The sequence below is a fragment of the Narcine bancroftii genome, chromosome 2 (genome assembly GCF_036971445.1).
Source record: "Narcine bancroftii isolate sNarBan1 chromosome 2, sNarBan1.hap1, whole genome shotgun sequence".
Lineage (NCBI taxonomy): Eukaryota > Metazoa > Chordata > Chondrichthyes > Torpediniformes > Narcinidae > Narcine > Narcine bancroftii.
This window is the reverse complement of record NC_091470.1, coordinates 184,276,473-184,295,510: the sequence shown is the minus strand read 5'-3', so window position 1 is coordinate 184,295,510 and position 19,038 is coordinate 184,276,473. Positions and strand designations below refer to the sequence as shown.

At 49.6% G+C, this 19,038-nt stretch overlaps 1 protein-coding gene across 2 annotated transcripts; it reads left to right on the top strand.

Annotated features, from left to right (window-relative positions):
- The first annotated feature begins 1,807 nt into the window (after positions 1-1,807).
- On the top strand, positions 1,808-16,873 carry LOC138754753 (nuclear factor 7, brain-like). 2 transcript variants are annotated; one of them, XM_069919538.1, is made up of 6 exons: positions 1,828-2,326; positions 2,411-2,506; positions 4,116-4,349; positions 6,006-6,028; positions 13,028-13,146; positions 16,187-16,873. In XM_069919538.1, exons 1-6 carry the CDS (start codon positions 1,916-1,918, stop codon positions 16,708-16,710), a joined length of 1,407 nt encoding a protein of 468 aa, XP_069775639.1. In that variant the 5' UTR covers positions 1,828-1,915; the 3' UTR covers positions 16,711-16,873. The 2 variants fall into 2 exon arrangements, with proteins under 2 accessions (XP_069775638.1, XP_069775639.1); XM_069919537.1 differs by lacking the exon at positions 2,411-2,506 and having other exon boundaries at positions 1,808-2,326.
- The last annotated feature ends 2,165 nt before the right edge of the window (positions 16,874-19,038 follow it).

Sequence of the window (19,038 nt, the reverse complement as noted above, 5' to 3'; positions counted from 1 at the left end):
AGGGCTTCACACTCGAGCCCTTCGGCAAAGTGCCAACTCGAGGCCACCCGCCGATGGGAGGGGCAGCACCTTATATTCCATCTGGGCGCACTCCAAGCAGACGGCGTTATTGTCGACTCTTCTGGTTCCCGTTAATAACTCCCCCCCCCCCGCCGGGTCTCTCTCTTATGAGGAGTATAGGTCGGGGTGCAATGCAAATTTTTTAGGTGCCCGGAGCTCGTGAGTCCCAGCCTTTGAGGATCTATCATCAAGAACAGAAAATAGCACGGGGTGGGGTAGGGGTGGGGGCGGCGACAGGCATTCCCGTTTCCCTGATGCAGAGCGGTTCCGCCTGGGGTTATTATAGGTAACGAAGACGGCCATCGATCCCGCGTTAAGCCAGCCCCCGGGCGGGCCCGCGAGGTGCAGGTGCGCCCCTCCAGTGAGCTGTAGCAGCCCTGCGCCCCTCGGTGTAGATAGATTAAATGCAAAGAGGCTTTCAGTGACCCAAAAGACCATAAAGAGATAGGAGTAAAAATAGGCCATTCAACCCATTGAGTCTGCCCCGCCATTCAATCGTGATCTGATCCATTTTCCCCACTGGCTGGCCTCTCCATAACCTTTGATGCTCCTGGCTAATCAGGAATCTCTGCCTTAAATACACCCAATGGCCCGGCCTCCACAACCACCTGTGGCAACAAATTCCACAGATTCACCACCCTCTGACTGAAGAAATTCCTCCGCATCTTCGTTCTAAGTGGTCGCCCTTCAGTCCTGAAGTCCTGGCCTCCCCATCAGGGGGAAACAACCTTTCTACGCTACCCTGTCCGTGCCTTTCAACACTTGTTTCAATGAGATTTACCCCCCCCCCCACCCCCGACGACTCCCCAACCCCCTCCTCCGTTCTCCTAAATTCCAAGAGTGCTGTTTCATTCCCAGAATTGGCCCAGTGAACCTCCTCTGAACTCTCTCCTATGTTCAGGTAAGATCCAACTGGAGCTCTTCAACGTGACATTTTCAAAGGGAATTGCACTGTTTCAATTATTTTGATTGCCAGAAAAAGTGATAATACACACATATAGGATACACACACACACACCCCACATGCACACACTACAGACACACACACCACATCCACACACTACAGACACACACACATACACCACATGCACACTACAGAGACACACACATGCACACACTAGAGACACACACTAGAGACACATACACATGCACCATGCACACTACAGACACACGCACACACTACAGACACTCACTACAGAGACACACATGCACATCCATCCACCCACATCCACACATGCGCATATGCACACTACATAATAATCACACACACATCGAATTCGAAAGATCGAATTTAAACATATATAAAATAATGTACTTTGGGATGATTTAATTGGTTACAGGATTCTTTTATTGTCCTGTAATTAAACGGGAAATGTGCCATTACACAAAATCTCCTTTCATCTACTCAAAGTGCAAGTTGACCTTCAGGTCGTCCTGCACGGGGACTCCCAGGTCCCTTTGCATCTGGGTATTTTTTCAGTTTTCTCCCCATGCAAAAAAAGACAATCTGCAGTTTAGTTTTCCGACCAAAGCAGCTCCCTGCTTCTTCTGCCCTCCCTGGTGCTCCACCTCCCTTCGTGTCGCCTGCAAACGTGACCACGAAGCCGTTCATTCCATTATCCAAATCATTCTTACTCAAACCAAATCATTCTTACTCAAACGTGGAAAAAGAAGCAGCCCCAACAGCGGCCCCAGGCAGCCGGCCAGAACATGATCCCTGTATTCTGACTCTCCGCTTCCTGCCAATCAGCCAAAGTTCCACCCATCCTGCTCACTACAGTCACAGCCCCTGCCGACCTTCTCGTTCACACCCGAAAGTGAAAGGGGTTTTAATCAGGATGTGGTGGATCTTAACATGGCTTTCAGAAACCAATTCGAGTTTTGGACCGAGGAGGTGATTTGCCCCGTCTGCCTGGAGTTCTTAACCGATCTGGTGTCGGTAGAGTGCGGCCACAACTTCTGCCGCCCCTGCATCGCCCAGTGTTGGGGAAGGGAGGGGAGAAACACCTGCCCGATGTGCAGAGAGGAGTTGGCGGACGGGCCCCTCAGGGTCAACCGGGCCTTGGCCAACCTGGCCGAGAGAGCTCGGAAACTGGGCCCGAATCCGGCGGAGAAGGAGAGGACGCCCCACTGCCAGGAACACCGGGAAGAACTGAGGCTGCTCTGTGAAACCGACGGGAGGCTGGTCTGCGTGGCCTGTGCGGGCGCGCCCGAGCACCGAGACCACCGCCTCCTGTCGATTCAGGAAGCTGTTGAAACCCGCAAGGTAAAAGCAAAAGGATTTTTGATTTGCTGATCACTCAGTTGCAGCTTTATTGTTTAACTCGTTCATTCCCAATCCCAACACCAGGAGCAGGTGAAATATTCCTTAGAATCTATCTCGGAAAAGATAAGATTGGTCAAGGCAATCGAACAGCAACAGGTCCAGGAGATTTCGACAATCCTGGTAAGCTTCTCATCGTTTGTCGATTTGTTTTTAAAAAATGGGCAGTCCTTCCATCTTTTAACCGATTTTAAATTTTGGCGTACAGCGTGCTAACGGGTCCTTCTTGCCCAAGAACGCAAATACCGTAAAATCCCTGGTTATCCCGAACTCAAGCAACCGGCAAAACGGAGGAGAAAAAAAATTGCGGAAAATAAACAGGGCGTTGAAAATTGGTGCTCCTCGCCATTAGTTCGCCAGCCACGCAACAGGCAGTCTCAAGCTCCCAGAAAATTCACTTATCCGGCATCGACTTGAGTGTCGGATGCTTGGTGGGTGGGTGGGTGGGGGGGGTTCGAACCTAGGGTTGCTGGCGTTTGGCCGATCGTGCTGCCCTTCCCACGACTCCAGCGCCCTGGGCTGGATATTGACCAAGGGGTGGGGTCTGTGAATGGCAGAAGGAGTCGGGAGCGCTGGTGCGTGAATCGGGTGCGGCTTGCGATCAGGAAGGCAGCGTCCATAGATTCTCCTCCAGCGCTCCCGCAGCCAAAGAGGCTGCAGTCCAACTCATCGGCGACTCGAGCTACCGAAACCCCCAGCACGCTCAGGAACCTTTCTGCGCCCTTGCCCCCTTCCCCTCTTCCCCTTCCCCTCTTCCCCTTCCCCTCTTCCCCTTCCCCTCTTCCCCTTCCCCTCTTCCCCTTCCCCTCTTCCCCTTCCCCTCTTCCCCTTCCCCTCTTCCCCTTCCCCTCTTCCCCTTCCCCTCTTCCCCTTCCCCTCTTCCCCTTCCCCTCTTCCCCTTCCCCTCTTCCCCTTCCCCTCTTCCCCTTCCCCTCTTCCCCTTCCCCTCTTCCCCTTCCCCTCTTCCCCTTCCCCTCTTCCCCTTCCCCTCTTCCCCTTCCCCTCTTCCCTTCCCCTCTTCCCCTTCCCCTCTTCCCCTTCCCCTCTTCCCCTTCCCCTCTTCCCCTTCCCCTCTTCCCCTTCCCCTCTTCCCCTTCCCCTCTTCCCCTTCCCCTCTTCCCCTTCCCCTCTTCCCCTTCCCCTCTTCCCCTTCCCCTCTTCCCCTTCCCCTCTTCCCCTTCCCCTCTTCCCCTTCCCCTCTTCCCCTTCCCCTCTTCCCCTTCCCCTCTTCCCCTTCCCCTCTTCCCTTCCCTCTCCCCTTCCCTCCCTCTTCCCCTTCCCCTCTTCCCCTTCCCCTCTTCCCCTTCCCCTCTTCCCCTTCCCTCTTCCCCTTCCCCTTCCCCCCTTCCCCTTCCCCTTCCCCTTCCCTCTTCCCCTTCCCCCCTTCCCCCCTTCCCCTCTCCCTCCATTCCCCTTTTCGCATCCCGGTGCTGATACCAGGCGCCCCTTTGGCCAGTTCCGAGCCGATCTCCAGCAGCTGGCCACCCGGTGAAAATCGCTCGACCACCGCCTGCGTGGGGTTTCCTTGCCTCAAGTCGCCGGCCTCCCGCCCCCTCACTGGTCTGCCGCCGTGGTCTCTGTCCCATGGGTCCTCTCCTCTGCTTTAGCTTCTTAACCGGGGTGGGGCGGAGGGTGGGCTCCCCGTTTTCTGGTGCCCTGCTCCACTTCCCCAGAGTCTGTAACTACCGTCGGCTCCTTTAACGTCAATGACGTTCACCTTTCCATTTATCAGGAAGAGTCACACAGCCTCCAGTCCCAAATCACATCCCAAATTGCTGACCTGCATCAAATTCTCACTGATAAAGAACAGCAGTTACTCGGAAATCTCAGGGAAGAAGAGGGGAGGATTCTGAATCCAATGCGGGAAAATCTTCAAAAGATTCAAGAGAATTTAAATTCCCTACAAGAGGAATTCTCCAAGTTGCAGGAACAGATGTACCAAAAGGACAATATGATTTTTCTAAAGGTAAGGGATCACATTTTGGTCAGCGATTGTTCAGTTTCCAATCATTCAAGTTAGTAAATACCCCGTTATCCAGAATTCAAGCCACGTGTAACCTCAAGCCACCGGCAAAAAAAATCGAGGAAAATATATAAAAACAAATTGTAAAAGTAAATGCTCTATGAAGAAACATTTAATCTTCGGTGAAGCAAATATTCGGCCTTGGTCTGGCTTCGCTTGGATAAAGTCATGCGAATGCGGTGTCGCCCAGGGAATGAAGAGCCAGTCGATGCTACTTGCCCTTGGAGTGACTCACTTAACGTGTCTCCTCATCCCTGTTGAGTAAGAGACTTTATCTGTAAACTCAGTGGGGGGGGGGTGAATTATCGAAAACGTTACTGTTCGCCTTCTGGGCAGCTCCGTGGAGGGGGAGGAACCTGCAGATGCATCCACAGTTAAACGTTTTTGAAGAACGTGACTGAAAGTAAAGTGAAAATGCTTTACTCATGCAGGCAAAGTTTGTTCAGTGTAAGTACAGTGTAGTTTTTTTCGTCTTTTAAATTTAATGCAGATGAGTCTCAAGCAACCGGAAAAACTTGCTTATCCAGCATCTCCCGATGTCACCAGTGCCGTATGCCAGGGGTTTTACTGTACTTTCTCCACCCCAACCTAATCAAATCCATCAATAATATTAAATGGATTTATTAGATCATTCCTCCACAACTTGACAATTCTTTGTTCGTGTTCATGTTATTGATACAGCACAGTATGAAGCCATTACAGTCGGAGAAAACTCAGTGTACAGACTCTTTGCAGACAGCGGTGGAGTCAATCTCAGGATGTTGGGTACTGCCGTAGTATGCTGTATCATCCTGCTGTCTGCAGCGCGACTTCTATAAACAGGGCAGCACGGTCCGCGCCCCGCTACCACAGTGTCAGCGACCCAACTTTCGAAGCCGGTGCTGTCTATAAGGAGCCTGTACATTCTTCCCTGTGTGTCTGCGTGGGTTTCCTCTGGGAAGGGGGGGCTCCAGTTCCCTCCCACTTTCCAAAAATGTACCGGGGTGGGGAGCTTGCAGGTCATCATTCCGGTGCCTCACCGTTCGGTGTGGGGCAGTCGTGTCTCTCCCATCTGTCACGATCTCTGATCCTCTGAATTGTATTTGTTGACTCTTCTCCTTGGGTGGAGGCTGTGGTCGACATTGAGCTCATGATTATACAAAGGGGCAAAAGTACTGCAGTGGTTCCCTGTTGCTGCCTTCAGTTGCAGGGTCCGTACTGGATGGGTAAACCCTGGCCACTGATCCGCAGATTCATATGCCCTAGCGTGTTTAGTTTCCAATTTGTAGAAATCACCTGCAGTCCACGGCTTCACGTGACCCCGATTGGGAGGCTAAACACCTTGCCCAAGGGTGGCCTGTTGGCTATCGGATGGCAGGAACACCTGGCATGTCCATTTGCTGAGCTGCTGTGCAGCGCCGACACCGGTGTAGGTCAGTCGGGTGTAATTGGGGCTCGTGGGCCTGTCTTTAAAAAAAAAGGATTAATTCCTCGCACTTTCTCCCAATGAACTGCGGGTACTCGGCCTTTCCGCGTGTGGGTCAGTCGCGGAATGGGAATGTTCAGAATACTTGTTGCCAGGGTCGACTAATTCAGAAATATTTGTTTTATTTATTTCAGGAAGAAGCTCATCGGAAGAGGAGGTAGGTCGCACCCTTTGCCTCAGTTCCCTGCCCTTTCTTTCCTTCTAAATTTTTAATTGAGGCACGCAGCACGGTCTCAGGCCCTTTCAGCCCATGAGCCGCTCAATTACACCTGATTGGCCTGCAGCCCCATGTCCCTTGAACGGCGGGAGGAGCACCTGGAGGAAACCCGCGTGGACTCGGGAGAATGTACGGTGACAGATTATGTTATGTTTTATATTGTATATAGATATCTTTTTAAATTGTGTGGGGTTTTTAGTTAAGTCACACACAGATGCAAGCACTTCAAAATATAGCTCATTTAAAATGCCAGAGCTCTACTCAAGCAAGTCAGTCCAGACTCCATGTGCCTTTGCAAAAACTTTTAAGAATGCCTACAAGGACTTCACAAGCAGGTGTTAATTGGACCTGCTGTGGAGAAATTGATTATTGTTTTGGAAAGCAATAGTTGAATGGACTTGGAAGATTGGGTCAAGAGCCGCAGTCTGTCTGAGAGCAGTTGGCTGTTCCAAGAGGGTCATGTGGTTTTCTCAGAGAGAGTGTGAGAAAGAGAGAAATCAGTTCTACAGTTCAGCAGCAGGGACTGGAAAAGGACAAGCTGAAAATCTTGTGGAAAACCCTCATTTTGAAGATGGGTTGTGTCCTTATTTCAGCCTGGTCAAAGCCCTTGTGGTCCATACAAGAGGAGAGGATTAGCTGCCTAATGTTTTAATTAAAATAAGAGAAACAAAAGTACTCTATGGTGACCTGAAAGAAAGAGGTGATCATCTGGAAAACCCTGATGGGGCAAGTTTCTTTGGCAAGACGCTGAAGTGGCTGATCAGAAGGAATCAGTTGTGTGTGTCCAACGAGCAATTAATCTCTCTCTGAAAACCAACAAGAACCTTCCAGAGTGCTAACCATTTACCTTTCAAGCACCAAAGCCTGGTGAACTTCATAAATGTTAAATTCTGTGCATGTTATAAGAATTTCATGATACCGGTGAACTTGGAGGAATGAGAAGTGAGATTGGACTATGAATCAAAGAACTTTTCTGAACTTACACACAAATGCGCTTAGAATTTATTAACTTAGTGGGCTAAGTTAATAAAGATAAGTTAAAGTTTGATCCTGTTTTCATGTTTAATTAAATGTAACTTTTGTTACATTTTCAGTTACAGATTCAGGATTTCATTCCTGTAGGCAGACTCATCTCCCCCTGTGATCAAGTCACCATTTGTCTTTATGAATTTCTATTGCTGCTGGGTTCTGGGGTCCTCTGGGCTCAAATCAAATTAAATCAAATAGCTTTTTATTGTCATTGTACAAGTTATACAACGAGATTTATGACAGCAGTACAAGGTTACCAATGCAGCGACGCAACCACAGGCAGCACCACAGAAGTTAAATAAAAAATTTAATTTACAGTGCCATATATGTCCTTTATGTGAATAGAGAGGGGGGTGTCGGCTGTATGTATAATAGATGTGGAGGACAGAGAGGGGAATTTGTGGATATGTGTGTTCAGTGTAGTGACAGCCTGGGGGGGAAAAGCTGTTTCTGAATCTGTTTGTTCTTGTTTTGATTGACCTGTAGCGTCTGCCAGAGGGTAGTAGGTCAAACAGATGCAGGGCATGGTGGGTGGGATCCTTTATTATTGCTTGTGCTCTACTGAGGCAACGAGAGGTGTTGAGATCCTTCAGGGAGGGTAGGGGACATCCAATTATCTTTTCTGCTGCCCTCACCACCTGTTGAAGTCTTTGCCGCTCTTCTTCAGTACAATGGGAGAACCATACTGTGCTGCAGTACAGCAGGATATTCTGTCTGGTGGAACTGTAGAAGGTAATCAGCAGCTTCTGACCCTCCTTGCTCTTTTTGAGCATTCTCAGGAAGTACAGGCGCCTCTGGGCCTTTTTGATGACTGCTGAAGTGTTTACAGTCGAGGAGAGGTCGTCTGAGATATTGATGCACAGGAGGGTGAAGCTGTGGACCCTCGTCACACAGTCACCATCTATGTAGAGGGGGAGCGGGTCAGACCTGTGCTTCCTGAAGTCCAGAATGATTTCCTTTGTTTTTGTGGTGTTTAGGATCAGGTTATGAGCCTGGCACCACTCGGTCAGATTCAGGATTTCATTCCTGTAGGCAGACTCATCTCCCCCTGTGATCAACCCCACCACCGTGGTGTCATCTGCAAACTTCGCCACGGTGTTACTGGCGTGGACAGGTCTGCAGTCGGCGGTGTAAAGAGTGAAGAGCAAAGGGCTCAGCACACAGCCTTGTGGGGAGTCCGTGCTCAATGTGTGGGTGGAGGACAGGTGGGTTCCAAGTTTGACTGTCTGTGGTCTATCTGTAAGGAAATCTTTAATCCATGAACAGGTGAGAGGATGAAGGCCCAGAGCAGACAGTTTGCTGACTAGGATATCGGGGATGATGGTGTTAAAGGCTGAGCTGAAGTCCACGAAAAGTACCCTTGCATAGGTGTTCCTGTGTTCCAGATGGCTCAGCACAGAGTGGAGGATGATGGATATGGTGTATTCTGTCGATCTGTTCGCTTTATAAGCGAACTGGTGTGGGTCGAAGGAGGGAGGGAGACAGTCTTGGATGTGGCCTAGGACCAGTCGTTCCAGGCACTTGGTGATGACAGGTGTGAGTGCTACTGGACGGTAGTCATTTAGGCCAGTTATTTGTGGTTTCTTTGGTATGGGTATGATGGTGGAGGCCTTCAGACAAGCTGGTATAATGGCTTTTGACAAGGAAAGGTTGAAGATTGTGGTGAAGACCTGGGACAGCTGATTTGCCCAGGCCCTAAGTACCTTCCCCGGTACGCCGTCTGGACCAGCCGCTTTTCTTGGGTTTACCCTGGCGAGGGTTTGTTCCACCTCGAATGGCTGCACAGTCAGTGGCTCGTAGCTAGGGGCGGACTGGGTTAGAGGGGGTGCAGCTGTAGGCTGCCGGGCGATGGACTCAAAGCGTGTGAAGAAGGTATTTAACTCCTCCGCCAATGCAGTGCCTGAGTCCACAATATTGCTGGGCTGACTCCTGAAGTTGGTCAGCTGTTGTAACCCTTGCCACACTCGCCTGGGATTGTTGTCGGTGAGATGGCCTTCCAGTACTTCCTTATAATCTAGCTTGGCTTTCCTGATGCCCTTCTTTAGTTCAGCTCTGGCAGCACTATACAATTTATTATCACTGGATCTAAAGGCAGTGTTGGGGCTCCTGAGGAGTGATTTAATCTCCCTAGTCATCCAGGGTTTCTGGTTTGGGAACACCCGGATGTGTTTGATGACAGTGACAGTCTCCATGCAGAACCTGATGTACTCCAACACAGACTCTGTATACGCTGACAAGTCATGGTGTTGAAATATACTCCAGTCAGTGACTTCGAAGCAGTCCTGGAGCTGGGAGAGAGCATCAACGGGCCAGGTGGTAATGGTCTTTCTCACAGGAGCTGAGCTTCTCAGAGGGGTGTAAGCAGGGATAAGGAACAGGGAGAGGTGGTCTGACTGGCCTATGTGAGGGAGTTGTTTGGCTCTTTATGCGTGCTTGATGTTGGTATACACATGGTCTAATGTGTTTCCTTTCCTGGTCGGGCACTTAACATGTTGATAACAGACAATAGGAGCTGGAGTAGGCCCTTCGGCCCATCGAGCCAGCACCGCCATTTTACAGATCATGGCTGATCACTACCATCAGTACCCCTTTCCAGCCTTATCCCCATAACCCTAACTCCTTTGCCCACTAGAGTCTTATCTAACTCTCTTTTGAACATAATCAGTGAATCTGCCTCTACCACCCTCTGTGGCAGAGCATTCCACAGATTCACACTTCTTTGGGTAAAAAAATGTTTTCTCATCTCCGTCCTAAAGGGCCTACCCTGTATTCTTAAACTATGCCCTCTAGTCCTCGTCTCCCCCATCATTGGGAACAAGTAATCCAACTTCACCTTGTCTATCCCCCTGATGATTTTGTATACCTCAATCATGTCCCCCCTCATCCTTCTAAACTCCATCGGATACAAGTCCAGTTTTTCTAGCCTTTCAGCATATGTCAACCCCGCCATCCCTGGAACTAACCTTGTAAATCTGCGCTGCACACCCTCTATAGCTACTATGTCCTTCCTCAAAATTGGAGACCAGAACTGGACGCAATACTCCAGGTGGGGTCTCACCAGGGCCCTGTACAACTGCAGAAGGGCGTCTCTGTTCCTATACTCCAATCCCCTCTTTATGAAAGCCATCATGCCATTTGCCTTCTTCACAGCTTTCTGAACCTGCATGCTAGTCTTCAGTGACCAGTGAACAAGTACTTCCAGATCCATTTGCTCCTCCCCACTCCCTAGCTTGTCTCCATTTAAATAATACTCAGCTTTCCTATTATTGCCCCCAAAATGGATAACCTCACATTTGCTTACATTGAAGATCATCTTCCATTCAGCAGCCCACTCCCTCAACCTGTCCAAGTCCCTCTGCATTTTCCTGACATCCTCCTCACACCCCACACCGCCACCCAGTTTCGTGTCATGTGCAAATTTGCTCAAATTATTAATAATCCCCTCATCCAAATCATTTACATAAATTACAAACAACTGAGGACCCAATACCGATCCCTGCAGCACTCCACTCGTCACATCCTGCCATCCTGAAAAAGACCCGCTTACCCCAACCCTTTGTTTCCTATTTCTTAACCAATTCCTATCCATGTCAGCACCTTACCTCCAATACCATGCTCCCTGATCTTGCCCACTAGTCTCCCGTGCGGTACCTTATCAAAGGCCTTCTGGAAGTCCAAATACACCACATCCACAGGCTCTCCCAAGTCCACCCTCTTTGTCACATCCTCGAAAAATTCCAGAAGGTTAGTCAAGCATGACTTACCCTTAAGGAATCCATGCTGACTAGCCCTTATAATATTATTTCTGCCTAAGTGTTCTGCTATTACTCCTTTTATGATAGACTCCAATATCTTCCCCACCACCGACGTCAGGCTGACCGGTCTATAATTTCCCGTTTTCTCCCTCCCTCCCTTCTTAAAAATCGGCACCACATCAGCCACTCTCCAATCCTCAGGGACCTCCCCCGAATCTATGGAACTTTGGAAAATGTCGACCAGTGCTTCCACAATTTCCATAGCAACTTCTTTAAGCACCCTGGGATGCAGCCCATCAGGCCCTGTGGATTTATCAGCCCTCAGTCCCAACAATTTACTCACAACCTCCTGTTTCTGGATCCAGATATCCATTAGATCCCCTACTTCCCCAGGAAAGTTCCCCAAGTCTCTTGACACCGCATGACCATTACCCCCTAACTGACCATAACCTATATCCTCCTTGGTGAAGACAGTTGCAAAGTATTTGTTAAATTCCTCAGCCATCTCCTTGTTTCCGGTAATAATTTCACCCTTTTCCATTCTTAATGGACCAATTTTGGACCGAACCAATTTCTTCCTCTTCACATATTTAAAAAAGCTTTTGCTATCCTCCATTATATTATTTGCTAATTTCCTCTCGTACTTAATTTTCCCCTCTCTTATGACTTTCTTAGTTACCCTCTGATGCTCTTTGAAGGTTTCCCAATCCTCTAACTTCCCACTCCGCTTCGCTATCCTATACTTACTCCCTTTGGATTTGATATTACACTTGATTTCATTAGTTAGCCACGGCTGCCATTTGCATCTCCTAGAGCCTTTCCTCCACTTTGGAAACTTTGGCAGGACAGACTTCAGGTTTGCTTGATTGAAGTCGCCTGCAATTATGTGTGCACCGTCCGGATGAGCCTGCTGCTGTTTGTGGATTATGTCCGAAAGAAGTGAGAGGGCTGAGCCGGCATTTGCCTCTGGTGGTATGTAGACAGCCGTGATTAGGACAGCTGTTAGCTCTCTCGGCAGAAAGAATGGACGGCATTTGATAGAGATAGTTTCTAACAACGGTGAACAGGTAGTGGATATGGTTGAACTATCCTTGCACCAGTCATTTACATAGACGCATAAACCACCTCCCCTGCTCTTACCCGACTCCTCTTTGCTCTGGTCGCTACGATGAACGGTGCGGCCAGGTAGCTGTATGGCCTCGCTCGGTATTCTTGGATGAAGCCATGTTTTGGTAATCACCATAACGCCACAGTTCTTAACATAACGGTCATCAGCTACCCGAAGTTCCAGCTCGTCCATTTTGCTTGCCAAGGATCGCACGTTGCTGAGAAGCATGCTAGGGAGCGGAGGTCTGTGGGGAGCCTTCCTCAGCCTAGCTAGCAGGCCTGAGCGGCAACCCCGCTTTTGCTTCCTCTCCCTCCTCCGTCTCCACCTCCGCCTGCTGCAACTGTCGTCAACAATCCAAGGAGCTCCCGCAGGTCTTGCTATCTCACTGGGAATGCTGTGAGAGCGGTGGAACTCGTCTGTGACCTCTATCCTAGCGGAAAGTCCGATGCCTAGCAGCACTTGTCTGCTGTTGAAGTTCAAGGAGACGTGGAGGTGACTGATACCGGGCCGAGCCGGGCTCTCGCGCAACACAGACACGGATGCCGAGGCCAATTGACTCACCGCGTCCGGCCTCATGGAGCTGGGCGGCGGGTCTGTTGTATTCGTGACAGGCTCTGTGATGTGGGACCCGAAAACGTGGAGATGACTGATGCCGGGCCGGACCGGGCTTTCGCGCAACTCGAGCACAGCTTTCAAGGTCCTGAACCTCCGCAGATGCGGAGGGGGCTCGCCTCGGGAGGAATCCGCTCCCTGCGGATAACTGTACAAACTCTTCAGACCGTGCAGGATTCGAACCCGGATTGCTGGTGGTGTAACAGCGTGGCGCAAACCGCTACGCTAACCGTGCCAACCTGTTAGTTCAGGCACTTACCTGCTTTTCACTCACACGCTGAAGAAGGCCCCAGGCCCAAAGCATTGTTTCGATATCTTTAACTCCCCGGACGCTACAGATGTTTGGGTTTCACTTGACCACAACTGCACCTTTTTGTAAAACGACATTAAAAAATGCAGAGGTATCTTTTCTTACTAACTATTGTATATTTTCAGGGTTAATGAGGAGGTCAAGACATTGTCTGTGACAAATATTGCCCAGCTATTTGAAAAATTCGATCATCCTTTTTTGTTGAACGCAACATTGAGAGGAATGTTTGATGGTGTTAAACGAGGTAAGTCTTTTAAAGGTTATTTTCTCCTTGCACATGAGTAGTTATTGGACAGAAACATTGACTTTAGTCAGGGCAGGAGGGGGAAGATTTAAATTTACTGGCATACAGCCGGTATGCCCTTTCGGCCCACAAGCCCGTGCCGCCAATTCCACCCAATTGAGCTGCAACCCCTGCCCCTCCCCTCCCCCATATGTTTTGAAGAAGGAACACCCAGAGGAAACTCTTGTAAGGGATCCCACAGGTTGAGAATGCTATGTTGGCATCCCCTCGTTTCAGAGGGGATGGTGTGTAAAAATAAAGAGGGGTTGATGAGACTCTGAGGTGCTGGTGAGGCCTTATTTAGAGTAACTGATGCAGTTTTGGGCCCCATAATCTTAGAAAGGTTATAGCAAGGTTGGAAAGGGTACGGGGAGAATGATTCTAGGAATGAGGGATGCTTAGCGGCTCTCGGACTCCATTCGTTAGAACGTAGAAGGATGAGAGGGGATCTCATAGAAACATGTCCAATAATGAATGGATTGGATGTAATTGAGATGTTTCCCCTGTCGGGTGATTGCAGGACAAGAGGGCACAGTCTTAGAATTAGAAAGTACCAATTTACAACGGAGAGGAGGAGAAATCTCTTTAGCGACAGGGTGGTGGATTTGTGGAATTCGTTGCCATGTGCAGGCCAGATCTTTTGGGGGGGGAGTTCAAAGGGGAAGTTGACAGGTATCTAATTAGTCAGGGTATCGAGGGACATGCATGAGGCCAGAACTTGGAGCAGTTAAGCTCAGGGAGCAGACTCGATGGGCCAAATGGCCTTCTTTCTGTTCCTTTTTCTTGTGATCGACAAAACACGTTTATTTTGAGGATGCAAATGGGGCAACAGGGTCGGGATCCTAAACAAACCTATACGCACATACAGAATACGCAGGGGGTAAATGTACACTTCAGATAACAAGGGAGAAACCGACAGAGACTGGGGGCAATTACATATATACACACACTCAACAGTCAGGGTCAAGGTGATACTACGCTACCCCACCCCTTGACCAGTACGAACACGGCTCTTGCTACCTGACCTCAGGACTCACCCCAACCCAGTGTGGAAGGTGCTACTTGTATGCCACGAGGAATCCAAAAGGGGCACATAGTCCTTTATAGTTCTGCAGGTAGTACTGGGGTGGGGGGGGGGCACAATCACTCAGGGCAGGCTGGGCCCCGTTGGCTGCTGTGGCCAATGGCTTGGAAGCCAAGTGCAAGGGATCAGCCGAGGTGAAGGTCAAGGCTGCAGCACCTGGTGATTTAGGGTGCGCCAATCGCAAGGGTCACCTTGATGGCTTCGGGGGTGGGGGGGGTTGAGTCTTCACCTTGATTGACATGCGATATGCCCTCTGAATAGGAGCGTGGCAGCGCCACCCTATGGTGGGCACAGCTTACCGACAGCATGGTATTCACTGGGGCTGTAACAGCGTTGCGCTCACCGTGCATTCAAAGGCCCAAGAAGAGTAAATACCCCCCCCCATCAGAAAGCACTGGTGAGGCCTCCTTATTTACGGAAGGATGTACTGGCATTAGAATGAAGGGATTAGCGTTTGACAGCTCTTGGACTGGACTCCTTGGAGAAGAATGGGGGGGAGGGGAGGGGAGGGGTGGGCGGAACCGCATAGAAGTAATTCGGCTTGGGCAGAGTAGAAATGGCAAAGTTATTTCCCGTGATGGGAGAGTCTAGGTTTGAAAACAGTCACGGAGGAATTCCTTTAGCCAGAGAGTGGTGAACCTCAGGAATTTGCTACCATGGAGGCCAGGCCGTTGACTGCTTTGAAGGCAGAGATGTAAATGGTCAGTGTATTAGTGGTTATGGGAAGAAGGAGGGGGAGAGGGGCTGAGTGGGAGAATAGACCAGCCCATGATGGAATGGCAGACTAGACTCGATGGGCTGATGAGCCTACCTCTGATCCTACTTCTCCTTAATGTCTTATATTCTTACAATGGACGGCGTGCGTTGATTGGGCCTAACGACTATTCACTGTGGTCATCAAATTATTTCAGTGGGCGGGTTGCGATATCTTATCAGAAGATTTTCAGAATCAGATTTAACTGTCATGAATAAGTGGTGAAATTCGGGGTTTGGCAGCAGCGTCACAGGGCAAACATTCATATTATTACCATCTTACAACATTATTGTAAAACAAAGTGAAATGAATAGTGCACCATAAGTCAAGCAGTGTCCTTGGTTCATTGATTGTTCAGGAATCTGATGGCGGAGGGGAAGAAGCTGTCCCTGTGCCGCTAAGTGCTTGTCTTTAGGCTCCTGGACCTTTTTCCCCGATGGTTGCAGAGTGAAGAGGGCCCGGCCTGGGGTGGTGGGGGGTCTTTTGAGGATAGAGGCTGCTTTTTTAAGACACCGCCTCGTGTCGAGGTCCTCGATGGAGTGGAGTCTGGTGCCTGTGATGTCGCAGGCTGAATTACCAACCCCTCTGGAGTTTATTCCTGCCTCCGTACCAGGCAGTGATGCGACCGGTCAGAAGGCTCTCCACAGTCCACTTGTTGAAATTTTTGAGAGTTTTCAGTGATGCCGGGCACCTCATAGGGTTTAGCCGCTGGCGAGCCTTCTTCGTGAATGCATCGACGTGGAGGCTCCAGGACAGATCATCAGGGATGTTGAACTCCCCCCAGGAATTTGAAGTTCTTGACCCTTTCTACTGCCGAGCCATCGATGAAAACTGGGTCTCAGGACAAGAAAAAACTCACGGAAAAGGTCCAGGAGCCTGAAAACGAGCACTCAGCGGCACAAGGACAGCTTCTTTCCCTCCGCCATCAGATTCCTGAATGATCGATGGACCAAAGACACTTTTCGTGCACTATTTTTATTTTTAATAATGTTGTAAGGTGGTTATAATATGAATGTTTGCCCTGTGACACTGCCGCAAAACCCCAAATTTCATGACTTGTTCATGACAATAAATTCTGAGACTGAAGCTTTTGAAACTTCCGTGACATACCAAATTCTGAAACTAGGGTATATTCTAATTCTCTGCTTCTGCCCCTCTGCCAGTGCCCCTCACCCTGGATGTGGCAACAGTGAGAAAAGGATTTGAGGTGTGTAAGAGCCGGAAGAGCATGAGATGCATCGAGGCCCCGCTGAGTTTCCCCAACAGCAGAACAAGGGTAACGGCTTGGGAGTGCACGCTGGGAAAGGAGGGATTCACCTCGGGCAGAAATTACTGGGAGGTGGAGGTGTCGGGGAATCAGGTCTGGTGTCTGGGAGTCGCCGCAGAGTCTGTGAAGAAGAAGGGATGGGTCCCACTTATCCCGGACGCTGGAGTTTGGAGCATTGGGCAGTGGGTTGACGGATTTTGCATAAACACCTCCCCTCGATCCCATCTTCCTGACAGTCCCATCCCCAAGCGGGTAGGAATTTATCTGCGATATGAGTACGGGACCATTTCATTTTACTGTGCCGAAACCATGTCACATCTCCACACCTTCACTGGGAATAAATTCACAGGGAAACTTTATCCCCTCTTCAAAACTTGGGATGAGAACAAGTGGCTGAGAATCTGCTCCGGTCCCGCTTAGGACATCTTGATATTTTGGGTCCTGAGACTGGAGTGATGTCAGGGTCTGTGGAGGAAGTTGACCATTGACAACAGGTTGGCACTGAAAAGGTTCCCATTAGATCCCCAAATTCCACATTGTAAAACCCTAATATGCCTGCAAATAAAATCTCTGGAACTATCAACGTGTACTGTGTGGAACAGAAAGGAATTGCAATTCAAGGTGTAGATTTAATTAGTTTTAACAGATGAAAGAAGTTTATTTTTCTTGAACACTCATTCAGTGAAATTACCATCTGTGGAGAGAGAGAATGGGGGAGAAAGAGAAGGAGGAGAGAGAATGAGGAGAGAGGGAGAGAGAGAGAGTTCCTGTCTTGTACAACACACAAATGTGCTGCAGACACTCACCAGGTCAAGCAGAATCGACAGTAGGTACTTTCAATCTCCAGCACCCCACTAACCTAGGAGTGATCACTGGGTCGTGGGTGCAGGATGCACCTTTCAAATCCCAGCCAGACCTACCTGGTAAATCTCCTACCCAGCGATTTAAGGGGGATCCCACATGACAGAGGCCTCTCTGATCTACAGGCTGCACCCAGGGGCGCACGCAGAGTCAGACATCCACAACCGCTGGAAGACCGTCAACTCCGTGAAGGGCTTGATCAAGCCCAAAACATCAGTCCTATGTCCTCATCTTTGCTAATATAATGGACGCCGCTTGACCTGCTGAGTTTCTCTGGCTTTGCGTCTTTACTTCGGTGAAAGTCGTGCTTTGGCTGGCCCCAAACCGGTCGGTCTTTCAGCGCACGGAGGCTGGCCCCTTCTGGGCTGCAGGAGTGCGTGCCGAGGGGGCACACTGAAGGGCTGAGACCAAGGGAAAGATGTGGCAAGGTGACACAGGGGTGGCAATGGTGTAATTAGAATCGAATGTAACAAAATGGGAACGTATGAACATAGGAGTGGGAATGGACACTGAATGGTTCTCTTTCTGTAACTAATTTATTGTGATTAAAGTATGTTTTTGAGAAAAAAATATTTCTGTCCGAGTCTCATTTATCACGGCTCTCCCTCGAGGTTGAGAATGATGGTCTTCGTTCCTATGGGCTCTCAAGTGACTTAGGAGTCCAATCTTGGAAAGTGGCCCACCAAGCGAGGACATCTGGGCGTGGATTTGTTTAACGTGGACTTGATGTTGTGCTCCAAGAAGCACACAAACCAACCAATGGAGATACTGAGCTGGGAGAAGGTGACAGGGAAGAAGGGGGGTGGGTTGAACAAAAGCCAGAGAAGTCGATGTTGGTGCCATTAGGGTGCAGGAGAGCCCAGGCGGAAGATGAGGTGCAGTTCTTCCGATTTTCGGCTGGTCTTGGTTCTTGCAGGCTGAGGGAACGGGATAGAGATTTGCGACGGGTAGCCTCTGGGAGATCCCCGCAGCCATGGCGATGGACAGAGCCAAGGTGCGCAGCGCAGCAATCTCCCAGTCTATCCGATGCAGGGGAGCACCGGATGCAGATTCGCAGGTGAAACGTTGCCTCACTTGGAAGGGCTGTTTGGCAGGAGGAGTGATGGAGAGGGAGAGATACTGTGAGGTGCACTGCAGTCGGTTCAGTTAAACCAGAAGAGCATAAGGCAAAGGACCAGAAGGAGGCCATTTGGCCCATTGAGTCTACTTCACCATTCCATCATGAGCTGACCCACTCAGTCCCACTCCCCGGCCTTCTCCCCATAACCCTGGATTCAGGATTCAATTCACTGTATTATGTGCTCCCGTTTTAGTAAAATGGGATTATAAGGAAGAGTATAGATGGGAGGGACTGAATGGTCACAGTTAACATTACACACAAGCACAAGTCACAGCCCAGCAATAATTTGATAAGTTGGAAGAACTGAGGGAAGGCTTGTCCCAGTCTGTTCCAGAATTCAATGCATTTGCAAAGACACTGATTTTACAATGGGAGAACCATTCTGACAGCTGGAGAGAAAACAGCTCTTTGCAGCACCTCTTGTGACCAGCCATTCTGTGAAATTCAGAGCAAAGCCGGCTCTGTGAATGACTGGACCTTTTTGATGGGTTGACCAGTGTTTGGAGGGTCCTTTTGGGAAGCAAAGGGCTTCATTTTGATTGTGACTAACAGTGAAGTTACTTGGAGAGACCGGTGCCAGGGTCTTGGAAGCTCCGTGGAGGCCGCCCAGTTCGAGTTTCGCCTACAGAAGGACCAGGAGTGTAGTGACCACAGCTCATGTGGGTGGACATTAATTCAAAGGCAAAGCAAGAAGAATTTGTGAGTCTAGTAGCCACAACTCCAGTCTTCCCATCAGTTCAACGTTAATTCTGGGCATCAAATTTCAA